Below are 17,001 nucleotides of genomic sequence, written 5' to 3'. Positions count from 1 at the left end.
TACTAATATTGAACGGCAGCTGGCGTTCTGCTGGCAGTTGCATACCCTATTTTATTTTCTGCCCTACTTTCTTGTGTTTTTCCCCACAGAGATTTCACATCAACATAAACACCATGGAGTTATTGATAATTATTGAAATGTTTTACAAAAAGCATTCAGTGGAATGCAGCAGCAAACAACTACTGTCCATGTAAAGCTATAGTGAAATAATAGCAGAGAATAGTCACTCTCCCTTTGTTTTTGTTGAAGGCCTACTCTGAGTTTCTCTCTTCTTTGTTTAAGTAGCTGGTCCGGCAGCGAGTCCACGTGTTTGCCATTCAAAGCTTTTTTAATACAACATTCAGAGCCTTCTAAGTTTAAGGGGTTTCCTCCATGTGTGTCTCAACAGGGCAATGGATGAGCCGTCAGCTAGCAGCTAACATGTTAGCAAGTAACAGTGCTAGCAGCTAACGATAACAGTACAGTCAGAGCTTGCTCACCTGAAGGGATGGAGTGAACATACGTGCAGATGTTTGATGTCCTAAACTGCAGCTGTCCCTGGAAATGTCACTGTGCGTAAAAAACTCAATTGTGTAGTGCTTGTTTGGCTTGTGTGTCTGTGTATGCAAAGGATGAATTATTAAAGTATTAGCTGCCCTCGGCTGCTTTATAGTAGCTCATGGTTTTGAGTCTTTGTGATGATTTGTGTTGGTGTTGTGACACTGAAACATCCAGACATAAAGTTTGCTGAGCTCAGGTTTAAATTTGATTTGCTAAGCTTTTTCAACGCTACAGAATAACAGACGATGTATGATAATCAACAAACCTGCTGTAATAAATTCACGCATGTGCAGCATTTGTAAATTATTATATAGCACTGCGTTCAACAAGATAACGACATCTCAGCAAACTGAAACGTTTACTTTATGTCTGGATTTTTCAAGTTCAACAAATCAAAACACAGTCAAACATAAACATAGATGTTGTATGGCTACAACACACACAGGAGGAGTGTCACTGCTCAAGAAGACATAACTCCATGATAGCAACATTAACATAGCATGTTTTTGCTGCTATATTAATGCTCTGAATGTCATTTATAGACACTTCACTTTCAAGTATTATACCAGTTTGTTAATCCTTCAAACGCCCACAACAATTGTGGTACACTTACATCAAATAATGCAATGTTAACAATAATCCCTTCAGTCTGTCTAACATTGGACAGTTAGTGGAGTTGCCTTCCTTTGACTGTGATTTATTTCATTTATAAGTTACAGCTGAATTTAGCATTACAGAAGTCCAACATAGCCTCTACACTACTAAGACTTTACGGTATTGCATGACTGTTGCTTCATATTGCATTCATTTTTGCTTTAAGACGGAAATGGAGCAGTAGCATGAGAAGCAGTTGCAATGAAATCTATGAAAATTGTTACAAACCGATTTCTTGGGCTTGGGGGTGGACAAAGAAGAGGCAGGGAAGTGGGATCTCTTCTTCAAAAACATTTTGAATGTGGCTGAATCCAAGTTCTCCACAGCAAAACATCTCCATGATGTCTAAAGGGGCATGAAAAAAAGCAATATATTGGTTGGACAGGACTAATTTCATGCCATGCGAGAAAGATAGTAAAGGATTGTTTCAATAATATCACTGGGGCTCAGAGACGGTTCACTCCCCCGGCTGTATTGTTCTGTTTCTGTGTTATTTGGTCACATACCTGAATGAGACAGGCAGCTGCAGGGATCTGTCTGTTGAAGTGTTTTTGTCTTTGCTTCTGCTGCACCTTCAGGGCGAAGCCAGAGCCTAAGATTCCCTGTGAAGAAAAGCACAGCAGAGTTCCTGCTCATTAATTCCCTTTTAACGATTCACTTACAGGCAGCAGCAGGATTCAAAAGACCAAAATAAATTCAATTTAAACAAAGATTAAGGAATAATGGGCTGTTTCACGCTGAAATATTTCTCTACTATAATTTAATATGTTTAAATAGATGATGATGTGAGACATTTAGGTATTTTCTCAACTTATTAGGATAATTTATTGTAATTTCACGACAAAAGATTGTGCAAAGAAATATAGTAATAGCCCCAAAATATCCACTATATTATATATTAGTTATAGAAAATATGATGGGTATTTTGCGTACCTAATTTCTAAGACTGTCTTCCTACAAAACCTACTTTGCCATTCAAAGAAAGAGCTTTTTGAGGAAAGGGTATTTTAGATGTTAGAACAGTAACTATTTAAGCTTATACAATACAGTGGTGGTGCAAGGGGGTTACCCTCACTCAGAAATTAACAGTAAACTGAACATATTTGTAATCAAATGTAAACTAGCAGACAGTGTTTTCTTCATTTACTGTACATATAAAAGACTAAACTAATTACACGTTTAGTTCAGTAGGGATTCATTTGGCGGAATAGCAGCCACCCTGGTTCAACAATTTCTCGTTTCACTTACTGCAGGCAGAGCAAAGAAAGAAATGGCAAAGACTGAGAAACAGGATGCAATGGTCTTTCCAATCCAGGTTTGTGGCACTTTGTCTCCGTACCCAATGGTAGTCACTGTCACCTTTGAAAAACAACAACACAGGAACTCATACAGGTACTTTCATTCTATAAAAACACATATATTTGCTGTAAAGAATGTTCCAACACACAACATTTTGGTTTATAGATAGTAGAAGAAAAGTATCAACACCTGTAGTTATCTGTCACATTTTGAATTCGTTTTGGAGCAGCAACAAATCTGTATAGTCAAGACTTGAGTTTTTTGCCCCAAAAATGAGAATTTGAGCCTTGACTTTAAACTAAATTTCAGGGGGATGCTATGAGGAAAATGACAATGCTTGAATGTTGATGTGTCACAGGTAAATAATCAGATGATTACTAAAGTCAGTAGGCACCATGAATATATGTATTTCATGCCAAACCATTACACATTTATTTCAGCCAAGATTAAAGTGGATCCAAGTAGATTGACTGACCAACCAACATTGCCATAGAGCCATAGCTAGCAAGGCTTCAACAGCAACAAACTAAAAGCAATATGAATACAGCCTTATAGAGAAAATGCTTTGTCATGTTGGTAGCCAGAATGTTTGACATGTAAATGATTGGTGAACAAAAACAGTTCAGATTGGTTGTAAAATCAATCCACTGTGAGTCTTATCTGAACTGCATGAGGCCTGAGCTTTCCCTGACCCTCCAAAATGCTGACCTTTTTACCCCTCAGACTCTCACTTAGATATTATTGGACTGAGAGGGCCCATGACTGCGAGTTGGAGAGAGTTGACCCAAAGCTCATAAAACTCCTGGAATATAATGGGTAAATATTGCATATACAGTACACTTTCATTTATATGGAAAAGTGTTTTTGACTCTGCTCTGTGTGGCCTTTTTTTAATATCAGAGTCTCTGAAGTTTCCAAGAAGCAGAGTGACTTATTGTCTGAAAATACATTTCCATCCTCTATTCTCTGCACTATTTTGTGTTTGTATTAGCAGCCCACTGGATGTGCCCAAGGGTCTTAACAAAACTCCCACTGTAGCAACAGTAGTACAGATGAAGCAGTTTGTGTTTGACCTTTCACTTCCCAAATACTGTTTGAAACAAATATGTGTTTTCTGCACAATCTTACTCTTGGCAAGATTGGAAAGAACCAACAACTGTTCTAAGAAAATAAAATATCTATGGTGGACATAGATATGATCAAGGTCAACTTAGATGTAAGAAAGATAATAGTTCTGTGGATTTAAAATATGATAATAGTCAGGCATAGTAATCTTATATAACCGTTGTTGTTTTCACACCCTTTTTTTATACAAAATAAACAAGACATAACGTGTTAATTAGTGAGCTTTAAAAAGGCTTGTAAGCAGATTATTTTTAACCTTTGGATAGAGCTTTGATAGCTTTTTCCCCCAGCTCCTGGTCTTTATGCTAAGCTAACCATCCCCTGGCTACTGCTTGATATTCATCTTACATACATGAGAGTGGAATCAATCTTTTCATCTCATCTGTACTTACCAAAATGTCAAACTATTCCTTTGATAAATAAAGTATTCATCATTCTGCAATGAAGACTCTGTCAATCAAAACGTATCATATCCGTTATATATCAGATGTGTACAAAATCAGAGGTGAACAAAACACACACAAACAGATATGCTTACCACTCCCCACCACAGGGCATCGGCATAGTTTCCAAACTCTATGGAGCCGCTGCTGTCGACTGCATCTTTCTCTGCCAGGTAGACAAAGTACGAGGAGAAGATCAGGCTCAGAAAGCCAATGTATAAGGTAGTGATCAGCTCCTGAAATACATACGCACGACATATTTCAAAATCAATAAGCCAAAGGGATTATGTCAAATAACACAATGAGATTGTATGATATATATGTCAATCTATATATACAGTATATATACTTTCTCGCAAACCCTTCATTATGTCCAAAATGTGTCTGTTATATCACTTAACTTCTGCCTAGGGACTAGTGTTTGCTTTTAATCGGACATATGGGTGTGAATATTCATGTGAATGTGTTGTAAATATGATGATTTCAATAGTCTGCAGTCCCTGTCGCCTTGATGGCAAACTAAAAGTGGATCCACACTTTAAGCACAGTGGCTACTTTTTTGGTGAAAATATTTGTTCCTAAAGGATTCATTATTTGCTGTCATTATGCACTACAGGGCTGCCCAAATACAATTTGTTGTAGCCTAGTCCATCAATAAAATTAAAACCAACAATGTGAGAATCTATTTCTCAATTCTGTGGCTCTCAGCCCCAAGCCCATTTGCTGCTACTTAACATCCTTTCAGACAGCTCTGAACATTCCCAAAACAGCTGGGCTTTATAGTTGTTTGCAAAAGTTGCTCAAACGGGAATAAATACTGCAATATATTTCTTTAAATACTGCAAACACATTCATTTTGCTATTAAGTGTCCATGTCACCGTCAGGTGCATGTGGAGTTTCCTCAAAGTAAATTGTGGTGAAATAAAGTAACATATTACACAGTGCACAGGTGTGGCTCAGTGATATGTTTTTAAGCATTTGAAAACATCAGAGCTCGATTGCACATTGGAATAAAGTTGCATTCGGCTTTTGCTACCCGGTTAACACTTGTTAATAGGATCAATTCATTGTTGATTTTGGCATTTTCATGGGATTTGTTGATATAATGTCCATGCCAAAGCCTGCATTTAATAATTGCTACACACATATAACTGTCAGGTCTGATCAATTTTAAATGTTCCATGCCTGTTGAATCTATTTGGTTCATAGCATAAAAGCTATTAAACACAATATAGTCTATCCCCACACTACCACCAAGGCTTGAATTATAGAGCTGTCTTTTGTTGTTGTTGACTGCCTTTATAATTGGACTATATTTTAAAGAGCATATGTTCCATTCCCCCAGGAGCCTTATTTGGTGAACTGGGTTTGTTTAAAATTAGCATGTAAATTAGAACATGTTTCATGCCTGGATGTACTGTGTAAATAAACAACAGCAGACCAGACCGGGTCTCTGTAAAGCTGCACACGTTATGATACAATCATCCTTATTTTAGTTCTTTAAGCCCAAAATCAATTGAATGAAATTAAATTTGAAAGCAATTAGGGGACGTTTGTTTAAAATGCTTATTTTTTGGTCTTAACTAAAAAGTTGTGACACATGTCCATAGATTAAAAATTATAAAAGGGATAACATTTGATAAATATGACAAAAACAAACAAAGACTTATGATCTCAAAACTAAATGTTAAACCAAATTAACAAAACATCATGAGGTATATGTATTCCTCATTTTACAATTGATGTAAAAGTATAACTAAAGTAACACACATCCTGCATATTATTCTGCTTCATGCAGGAACCAAAAGGGCAGCCAAGATAAAACTGAAAGTATGTTCACTCATAATCACTGGATGGGTGTTGATTGAATTCAGATGGGCACTAACTCATTTAAAATTAATTTGGAAGTCCAGACAGCTGATCTATTCCATCATATTAAAAATAATTATGAAGCATCTTATTGCAGATTCAGTAAAGAGCGGTCTGTGTTTACAGGAGGTCTAATTGGTGTTGGCTCTCATCCTGTCTGACTGTAATTTGAATAGTGCTTTGTGAAAGAGCTCTTTAAGTGAATGTTCTGTCCGTACTTACCTATAACATAATTTAAACATGTGTTTAACCAGGGAGTGGCAGAACATTCACTGTACTAAATCAGACTGAATTCCTGATCAGTCAAATTCACAAGTGTATATCGGCCCAAAACTGTCACTCCCAGAGCACCAGGGGAGTAGCAGTAGATTATACAAAAAGAACCCAGGGATTGGCTATGTTGGTATTTCTCAAAACAACATTATACATTCCTACATTACCCTACCCAAGAAGTCCTTATGGTTTTTTTCTTACGTTGCATTTTAGTCTGCATTTCCTCATTTGACAGCTCATCTTTTTGAACATTTTGAACTTTCTAGTCATCAAACCTTTGACTGTGAATAGTTGAGCATGAAACATCTTTCAATAATAATAACATCATTGCTTGCAACATAAAAGTTCAGGTACAACCCATTTGAGTCACTACATGGGGTTAAATAGATGTGTTGCTGCTGCTGCGACCCGGCTAACACATTCAGGAAACATATGCTCATAATCTGCCAGCGACAAAACGGGGAGCAACTGTGCAAATTGTGTTTACAAGCCATAAGCACTATACTCTAGGGCTGCTCGATTATGGCAAAAATCATAATCTCGATTATTTGGGTCAATAATTGATATCACGATTATTAAAAACAATTATCCATTTACTTTGAAAACATCCATTTTAATGCAAAACAAAAATTGAACAGTATGTTTTTAACAGTTGATTACCCTGAACTTTAAGTATAATTCAACTGAAAAACCAATAAAAAAAAAAATATATATATATAAAATAATCGTTTTATTTCGATTTTGTTGTTTTCATAATCGTTGCAAGCCAAAATCGTAATTGCGATTAAAATACGATTAATTGAGCAGCCCTACTATACTCAATGTGGATTGAAATGCTGTAATTAAACAAAGAATACATACTGATGGAAGTGACTGACACTCTATTGACTCTCAAACTTTAGCTGTCGACATACTGTGGAAGCGATGCAGTTTCATGTGCGTGGGTAAGAGAAATATTCAGGTCTCGTGTGGATTTTATAGCCAGAACGTCACAAAGGAACACATTTCAGAAGTAGTGCACAGTAGGGTGAAAAGAGCTGTTATGGATTTAACAAATAAATATCTAATTGTCAAAATAAGTAGTCCAAGGTGACAAAAATGAAAATGAACACACCACAGTTAAAACAACTTCCAATCAGGATTTATTATAAAATGGACTATCCAAATGTTAATCACACACTGACCATCTCCCTCTGCCTCCATTTGTACATTTCTGTGATAGATGCGCCATATTCAATTTAATCTCAAACCTGCTAATCTGAAGTGGTCTCCAGCCACTTAAAAGCTCAATTTGTCCTCACCAGTGCCGACTTCTTATCCTCCACTACCTTGAATGCATGGGAGGTAGAGGTGATGAATAAAGGAGAGAAACATCGTATGAATTTAAATTCCACCTTGCTAATATTATTTCGGTCATGTACGTAGCCTAAATCACAGGTTCTCTCAACCCAGTGCTCAATAAATCTCAGGGGTTCACAAGATAATTCATGGAATAGTAAAAGAAAAATGTACATCTGCTACATATTTCAGACTTTTTCGAGTTAGCTCTGATATATTAGATGTCACCCCCTTAAGGCTTCTAAGAAGTAATTCAAATAAAGCAATATGAGAAGAACTAAATCAAGAAGAAAGAAACTCCTGCACAAATGCGTGCACACAACCAAAGCCTAAACCTGTGAAGTGGGTTACAACCAGACATCCTTTTCCTTTTGTTGGTCACAAGCCAAAAGTGTTTTCATTGAAAACCTTTTCATGGTGGATGAAATAAAAGCAACATAAAAGTAACCATGACTGATGTCTCTTTATAAATGCATTTGATGACTTATACCCATATGCTGCTTTAAATCTTCTAATAAAGAGTGCAGCATCTGTTTTATTGCACATCGTGATTGCCAGTGGGATGTAGTGCATTTGCAGGGAAACCAATCATATTAAAAGCTTAACAAGCAATCGTGATCTATTATTATTCATGGTGATAGACGTTTCACGGTTACGGCAACAACACAAAATGTGCAAAGTTCACCTTTTATATCCTGAATCTGAAGTTCAGTTAATAGCAGCAGGTGCTACTTCCTGCAAAGTGATTTCTTATTGGAAAGGGCCCGAATATCTCGCTGCTGAGGTCAATGACTGCTGATGACCATCCTCAGCCAGGAGCAATATGTCCATAAGCACAGGCCAATACCAGCATCACTGCAGGCGGCAGTGGATGAGCAACACCCCCGACTCTCACCTTCATCACTCTCTGTTTTTACACAGACATCTAAGACAACCTCAGTGGCCCCTGGGGATAATCACAGACACCTCTATCTCTCAACTCAATGATAGTGAGAGGGCTACAGTCCTCTCCAGCAGTGGAGATTATGGCCGTAACCCTCTGCACAGTGGCTCTTTTCTTCTGCCTCTGCTGAATATTAATTTTTGCTGTAATCCAGAGTACAGAAAGGAACAATAGAGCGTCATAATACATGACGAGAAGAGGCTATAAATCTCCTGACGGAAAGCCTCCAGCTTACTTTTAACAACTAAAATCTTTGAATGCTTTGGACCTGGAAAGTGATTCCAAATCTGCAATGCGTACCTGGCGATGGATAAAGACGACAGAGCCGAGCAGACGCCAGGTTCCTCCCTGCCGATCCACGTGAAGCATTCGCAGGATCTGCAGGAAGCGAATCCCTCTGAAAAATAACACAATTGATTAAATGCTGATCTCGTATTCAGGCCAATTGACGTATGTTTGTACACACACATTATCAGGGCAAAAATATGTGGATTCCCAAATGTGTATGGCTGTATGTGATCATTCCACAGCCATGGGCATTATTCTGCTCCTGTAACAGCTTTCCTCATGAAGCCTCGTGGCAGGATTTGCTCTTTCATGATGTCACCATAGGCCAATTCATCCCAAGGTGTTAGATGGGTTAAGGTCAGGGTGCTGTGGAGCTCAGGCATGTCCTTCCTCAGGTAACTGGAAACAACATCCCTTTATGTGACCTGGTTTTGTGCAGTGGAGCATTGTGATGTTGAAAAGGGAAATGGCCTTTCCCAAACTGTAACAACAACGTTAGAAGGACACAACTGTCTCAAATGACCTTGTATGGTGTATTGTCAAGATATTCAACACCACTAAGGAGGTTATGTGTTCGGCGCGATTTGTCAAAAGGATTTTAGTCACAATCTTAAAGTATTTCTGCTGTTAACATTGATGTTGGAGACATTGGAATAATACATCACCGACTGGCTCACTAGGTCCATTTCCTTTGCTCTCTGCTGTCATTTAAATACTGGAAATACTTTGAGAAATACAGTAAAATACGCCTACATGGCTTCTATGTTGTTTCCACATTGCGACTTAAAGCTCATGAACACAGCAATGTCTGAAGAACGATCCGAAATGGGGCCATCTGAGGAGAAGGAATATCCCGTATGGCCTTTGCGGAGGTTGCCCTCAGAGTGCTATTCCAGTTCTTAATTTGAACCATGGGGCCTAACTCAAACACTGAAAAACAACCCCCGCACTAGAAGTCAAATAAAAGTGCCTACATACGTTTGGCCATATACAATGTCTCTTACCTTACAGCAGAGGTGGCAAAAACCTGGCCTTTGGAGCCCACCGACAGCACAATAATCGAGGCAGCAACTACAATCAGATCTATAAAGATAGAGAATAAGAGGCTGTAAGTACAAAAAGGCACAAGAGAGCAGACTTTCATTATATAGAAATTCAGCATATCAAAAGCAAACATTGTCCTCTGTAATGTCGTAAAAGAAAGTGGATGGGAAGTACTCTATTAAGAAGTTATCTTTGGTTTTCATTAAAAAAATGATTCTATAAATTAATTGAAGTCAAAGGGGTTACCAATAATATTAATGCTAATACTTATTGCTGCTTATTTAAAAAAAATATCACCTGGAGGTTCCAATTTTAAGAATAAAAAGCTGAAGGTAGAAAAATAATTGCAGTGACATTTTTAATTTCACGCTGAATTTGTCTGAGATATCTCATTTTGGGAAGAGGCTCAGGATATAGATATTGTTTAAATACTATGTGTGGGTAGGGAGCGATATGTGTTTTTGTGCAAATGCAGAGATATGAGTGTGTATGGGGGTTGTGTTCCCACCTATAATAGATATCGGCTTCCTGGCAAAGCGTAGTCGGCCGCAGATGCCAACATATTTACTGCGGCAGCCTGCTGACCAGAGGCGGACAAAATACTCCACACCGAAGAACACCACAAGGACAATCTCCTGTTGGGGAAATTAGGGAAACAAAACAGACCAATGAGGGAGAAGGACAGGTGGAAAAAACGAATGGGGTGTTGTTGCAGGCTATTGAGTGCAAAAACACCTAAACAGCTGCTCAGACATCAGAAAAGTGCTTCAAAAACAGATATTGTTTAATTGTAGATGCGACGGTTGCACAACTGTTCTCTAAACTTCCTATTTCTCTGTTAAGTGCAGCTTCTCTCATTAAAGCTGTCACAGCAATTCATTAAGGATTATTGATTCTCAATCAGCAGCTGCATCATCTGTCTCTGTTTCATTTCTGTTAAGACATTGATTTATTCTCCATTTCAGCTGCTACATGAAGCTGGATCTGGTAGATGGAAAAAGTGATTCTGTAATAAAAAGTTTGGATAATTCTGTATAATTCTATTTTCTCTTTGTTATTTCTAATTCGCATAACACTAACTGAAATGAGCCCAAACAGCAGGTGTCTAATGCTTAACATGAAGATTATTCAATCAAAGCTTCTCAATCAAAGCTGCTCCATTTCAATTCCATGTACTGTAAGGTTCTTTCAGTGCTCATTGAGGACTAATGGATTTTATCAAATCTATTCCAGCACACAATTACATCAACACGTAGAAATTAATGAACTGGAGTGAATGAGAATGCTAATACCGCCACACGTCTCTAAATCATTGACTTGTATTTGGAAATGAAGCTGTCTGAAAGTGACTCAATGCTCTTTCATAGATTTGTAATGGTGACTTGATCATTTTGCAGTGAATTATGGGAGGAACAGCCTGGGGGGAATCAGGCACAAGATGTGGCATGCTGTGCAGCAGGAGATGTTTCCAGCTTGGAATTATTGGATGCATTTGTATTCATGGCAGCCAGAGATTTAAATGGCAGTGAATACAAAAATGGCACGTCTTGTTAAACATAAATTGGATAAATAATATGTTAAAATGTGTTCTTGGCAGCAAATATCTACGATATTGTATTCCATAACTTCTTCACTGAGGATTTCTACTTCAAGGTTGAAAAACAAGTTGTCTATCCGAGGACGCAACACATTAACAAACAGGGAGGTAGTAGTAACAGGCGTAGAGGAGAATCAAGAGAGTGGCTGTGAGCACTTCATTGTGACCTTGGAAAGAGAAGTCTACTCCATCGTCCATTTACCTGCTGGATCCCTCTATAACACAACTTTAACACCAGATGTTGGCTTAACATTTGAATTGTCTGCAACATTCCAATTATAAAGGACCTGTAAAAAATGAATCAGTAACCCAACTTAAGTATCACAATAAACATAATGTAACCTGATTACTTTTCAAATTTCAAATGCATTGTGAAGCCAAGGCTATTTGCTGCCTTCATCCACATTCAGCTAATAAAGGCTATACTATTGGCCCTAGCATGAAATGACTGGGTGTAACCAAATACTTTGAATATGTCTACAGTAGGTGTCAAGGCTCATGTCATGCCTGCACATTATGTATTTTAAAACCCTGCAGTGACAGATTCAGAGTCAGATTGAACACAAAATGAAGGCGAAAAGTTCAGTCAGTAAAAGCATTCTTTGAACTAGAGACCTCGATGATTACCTGGAAGATTATCTGTGGTCTCACTCGAGACTCATTTCAGACTCATCTCATGTGGTTCTTTAATATAAAAAGTATTGGAACATTGTAATCCTGCTAGTAATCCCCACCTTTTAAAAATGCAACAGTAAACTGATAACTTGTTTTTTTATGTAATTGTAAGGTTGTAACAGTTACCTATTTCTGTATCCTGATTATGTCATTCTGTTACCTGCAATCCGTTATTCTCTAAGCCTGACTACTGATAACAATTTTGTGGGGTTAAAACATTCAATCTGGGTGGTTAACAGCTTTTTGACACCTGGTTAGAAATGTGAAAATGAAAGAACAAAAACCAATACTGAATAGCATCCATCTACCTAAACCTCACCCCTCTATTCTTTCCAATAATTGGTTCTCACGTCCTTCACCCATCAAATCCCCCTTCTCTACTTCCTCACCTTTTCCACGTATTAAAGGAACCACAAGGGGGACAACATAGCTCGGATGCCTCATCTGGTCATTCCACATGGAGTCTCATTTCATCCTCAACATCTTTTGACATAAACCCATCATGGATCCCCATTTCACTCTCGGTTCATCCCCTCTTGCTCGACCTTCATTTCATCCCTCTCTTCAATCTTGTCCCCCTTCATCCCACTCTCCCCAACCCTCCTGTTCATCCTCCCTTTTCCAATAAACTCATTTGAAGTCACGTATCTCTCCACATTCCTTCCAAATTCACTATTGTAATCTCTTAGTTTTGCGAAAGCCGTTCTAGGGAATAAGCGCTTTGATATTTGCATTGGATAGCTGTTGGTTCTGTCTCATCAACTAAACCATAAATAAATAAAGTGTAGCTTTACTTTTTAAAGCTTACACTCATTTTTGGATCCAAACAACAAACAAGCCCTTTTGGGAACGTGGATCCTTTGGGCTAGCTGCCAAGCATCTGGCCAAACACACTACTACAAACACTGTCAGCAAACACTGCATCTCCAAGTAAAGAACAGAGTAGTTGACCTTGAGTGTGAAGGAACAAAGAAACAACACAAAGAAGATGCTTTTGTGGTGTGGGGAGGAGAGAATGAAAGAGTTGCGGGGTCACGGTAAATATCTTAACTAGAAAGCAAAAAGTACAAAAACAACCCCTTTGGGATTGAGGATGGAAAGAGATGAGTGTTTGAGATTTTGGTTGGTTTAGTAGCGTGGCAAATATTAATTATTCATAATCTCTGTCGGAGACAATAATAAGAAGATTAAATATCTCCAGGGTAAACTTAAGACGGAAACACATTTGCCATAAGATGCATATTTCATGATATTGAGGTATTTATTTACAAATGTGCTGTTCACTTTTCCTCATGATTATAGATCTGACTAGAGCTTGAATCTGTGAATCCAATGATCCTGTAGGATTTCAGATTATATGCTGGCTCATGAAACACCATGACCATTTTATCCCATTATCATCGGGCCAAGGTGAACTTGTCACATGTGGCACGCTCCAGGCCGCCGCAAAGTCCTTTTTATCCTTTCTCTGGGTTTTCTTTTGTTTGGGCTTGAGTGACTCACCCATCACAAACAGTTCCTGTGCTCAGCAGCTAGTTTCTCAGGGTTAAGTTGATCCCATTTACTATTGACTTTAAAAGAAGAGCCTTCGCCCTCTTAGGCCAGCGGGACGCCCTGAAAATGTTTGCAGAGTGGGAAGTCGATGCAGTTACAAATAAAGTGTCCCTAAATTGTTTTTTCGTGAGGCAGCGGTTAGGAGAGTCAAACCTTTGAAATTGCTTTTCAAACAAAATAAACTGTTTGTTATTTGTTGTTTCAGCAACATCCCCAATATCATAGTGATGCCATTGAAAATATACAAACTTTTATAGTAACAAGGTTATCCAACATGTGTTTTATTTCAAAAAGCGTTATGAATAAATCGATGTCTTTTAACTGCATTGTTTTACAAGCATCCTCTTTTTTTTGTCTTTGCTGTTTGACATGGAACGGAAACAAAACTATCAGAAGATGAGAGTCAGGTCTGTTTGCAGATGCCAGCCAACAGACAGAGACAGAAGTGCAGAGCAGATGGTGAAAGACCAGATCAGGAGACAAGGCTGCAGGCTTCATCTACAGTGTAAACAATGCAACATGTAGATAAGATGGAGATTAGATTCTTTCACATCTCAATCACTCTGCTTGTATCTGTCGTTCATGGACCAGTGATCAGGATCATTAAAGATTCAGTACACTAAAACATGTCCTGCACACAGCAATTGTATACATTCGTGTGTTGCCTTAAAACATTCTCGCAAATCCTTGAGGCAATCTTTGGATGTATGATACCTCGTAAAATATCCATAAAGCTGATGATTTTGTATTTATTTATCATGATACCTGGGGCCCATATACGGTATTGGTGCACTGCTACCTTCTGGAGCATCGCTACAGACACGGGGTGTGAAACTTGACCGTTAAACCTTTTGTCATGACCTTCATTGGTTAAATGAGAAAATGTAGTTTGTTATGCACCAAAATGTTAGTCGATTTAAAGGGGACCTATCATGCAAAATGCACTTTTCGATGTCTTTCATAGATAAATATATGTCCCCTGTGTGTCAGGGAACTCACAAAGTGTCAGAAAATAAAACCCTCTCTCTTTTCCTCCGTACCCACATCTCTAAAAACGAGGGTACAACGGAGCTGATCCAGATTTGCGTCCGATATGACGTAATATCGGAAATGTGGACCCACGGCACTATCAGAAACGTTGCTATCAGAAACAATGTGCAACGTTTCGGACGTAATATGGTCTTTGTTTACATTAGCAAGCATCGCTAACACTCAGAGCTAACCTGTACTGGAGAGAGCATGTGTGAAGAAGCAGGAAATAAAAAAGGAACTCAGCTTGTGGTAAACCTGCAAGAGAAAAAGCATTTGAGCTCCATACTGTTTCAGAAATAATCCTTGATGTGGTTTGGAACTTGATATGGCGTTTCATCCCTAGAAATCTCCCGCATGAGCAGGCATACGTTTTTTTAAATTGTATTATTATTATTTTTTTTTTTAAAGCTGTATACCCAGAATCAGCACTTTAGTAACAGAAAGTGAAATAGAGGGATATGAGGCGTGGCTAGAATGGGTGATCTGTTTGGTATTTTGAGCAAAACACTTCATAGACATGTTTTCTTATATATTTGTATATATCTGAGACCGATGCTAGTGCCTAAAAATAGCATGATAGGTGACCTTTAACATGCAGTAACACCAGTGGTTTTGTCAAAGTGCTACACTGATCTATATAATCTTTATGGGAGTATCATTAGATGTGGAGCTGGAGTTAAAGCTATTCTTCTCTTTTTCTCAAACTCTCCTTAGCTCCTGCAGGGATTACTTTCAGATTCCACTCTTTCAATCTCTGATTGCTTCACACCACTGCATGAGTTGAGAACAAATATCTCTGTAGTGCTGATTTGTTAAGGAAAAAGAGACCCGGAGAGTCTAAAAAGGAGAAAAGTATCTTATTATATAAACTTTATATAACCCTGGTCTGCCCCACAACAGAGATCCGGTATGTATCCGCAGACTGCAGTTGCAGGAGAGCAGCATACGAATTAGTCAAGAATTTACCTCGAAGTACAGTTTCTCAATTTTCTGTCTTCAAGGTTTTACGTTGGCGTGCACCTCCCACACTTAGTCAATTCTTAATGTGGAAGGATAATAGCAGAAGGTCAACAAGGGCATCTACCAGAGGGGACTGTGTTCACAAAAGAGCAAAAGCAAGTTTGGCAAACAGCATTCTCAGTCAGACCCACCAGATACTGGAATAATCGTCCTATTGAATAAAGTGGGATGACTTATTCACCTAACCTGAACACATTAAGTTAAGAGGTAGCAAAACTGCAATTACGAGAAGCCACAAAACCTGATCTCTGGCAACACAGCTAAATACTATCATTGTGTATATACCTGCTACTATTGTAATGCATGTTTTTACTCTATTTGTATTGAATTGCATCATTAAGCACTTCATTTGACAAATGTACCTACACTTGGTGGTACAGCAGCGTTGAACAGGTAAGTGAAAACAGTAGGTTAGAAAGAAAATAAAGAAAAATACATTTAAATCTAAATGAAACCCGATAATTCTAAATATTTAGGGAATAATGCAATGGCTAGGTTACTGTTTGATATTGTATGGAAGTTGATTATAATAGATAAAGTACATCATGTCCTGATGTTTAGGAGCTTATTCTGATTGTAGCTGTAGTGTGTCCTGGAGAAAATAAGACAGGCTGCCAACATGCAAGTCAGGTGCCAGAGAAATGTAAAAAAAAATGGCGATTAATAAGCACCGTTCCTGGTAATACAAGTAAAAGTTAAGTAACTTTAAAGAACTTACTTATTCTCGTGTTTTTTACCAAGCTAACTTACCCCATACATAATCATTACAACAGCAACATCTATGAATATCATAAGCCACCTTGTGGTCTAACCAGGGATATAAAATCTCTAGTTTTGAGCCCTCTCCCTACAGCATAAATCATCTTGGCCTATCTGACTCAAAACCCAGCTCTCAGCTCTGAGAGTTAGGGTTGTCCCATTGGGATTAAAATCATCTTTTGCTTTTCTAAAACCTCTGTTTGGGTAGATACATTCTGACAAACGACAGAAATGACACAGAAAGAACAATGTTTCTGCAGCTAATCCCAGAGTTGCTTTTAAACAAATGAATACTAACCACCCAGAAGAGTGTTGTGTGAGCCAGAGCCTGGTACTGGTCGATGGTAGACAGAACGCTGAGGATCAGACAGGCCAGAACTATGAGAAACCTGTAGGAGATAAGGCAGATAAAACATGATTAAAGTTCATGTGGGTGGTTATTTTTGTTTCTTCTTTTTTTCTTATATCATTCAATTGGATGAAGTCCAGACCTCAAATCCTTTTTAACTTAAAAACAAGCTTGAATCAAAGCTTTACATAACTTGTC

At 38.1% G+C, this 17,001-nt stretch overlaps 1 protein-coding gene across 1 annotated transcript in view; it reads right to left on the bottom strand.

Annotated features, from left to right (window-relative positions):
• kcnq1.1 (potassium voltage-gated channel, KQT-like subfamily, member 1.1) overlaps nt 1-17,001 on the bottom strand; it is a 44,395-nt gene that overhangs the window by 20,800 nt on the left and 6,594 nt on the right. The window contains exons 2-9 of the mRNA XM_034116780.1: nt 16,753-16,843; nt 10,326-10,452; nt 9,778-9,856; nt 8,786-8,882; nt 4,157-4,297; nt 2,443-2,553; nt 1,701-1,796; nt 1,423-1,539 (exon numbers count right to left, since the gene is read on the bottom strand). Coding sequence (XP_033972671.1) covers nt 1,423-1,539; nt 1,701-1,796; nt 2,443-2,553; nt 4,157-4,297; nt 8,786-8,882; nt 9,778-9,856; nt 10,326-10,452; nt 16,753-16,843 — 859 coding nt within the window. The remainder of the gene's footprint in view (nt 1-1,422; nt 1,540-1,700; nt 1,797-2,442; nt 2,554-4,156; nt 4,298-8,785; nt 8,883-9,777; nt 9,857-10,325; nt 10,453-16,752; nt 16,844-17,001) is intronic.

The sequence above is a fragment of the Trematomus bernacchii genome, unplaced genomic scaffold (genome assembly GCF_902827165.1).
Source record: "Trematomus bernacchii unplaced genomic scaffold, fTreBer1.1, whole genome shotgun sequence".
NCBI classification, from domain to species: Eukaryota; Metazoa; Chordata; class Actinopteri; order Perciformes; family Nototheniidae; genus Trematomus; species Trematomus bernacchii.
Note: the sequence above shows the minus strand (reverse complement) of the source record. Positions and strands in the feature narration are given on the sequence as shown.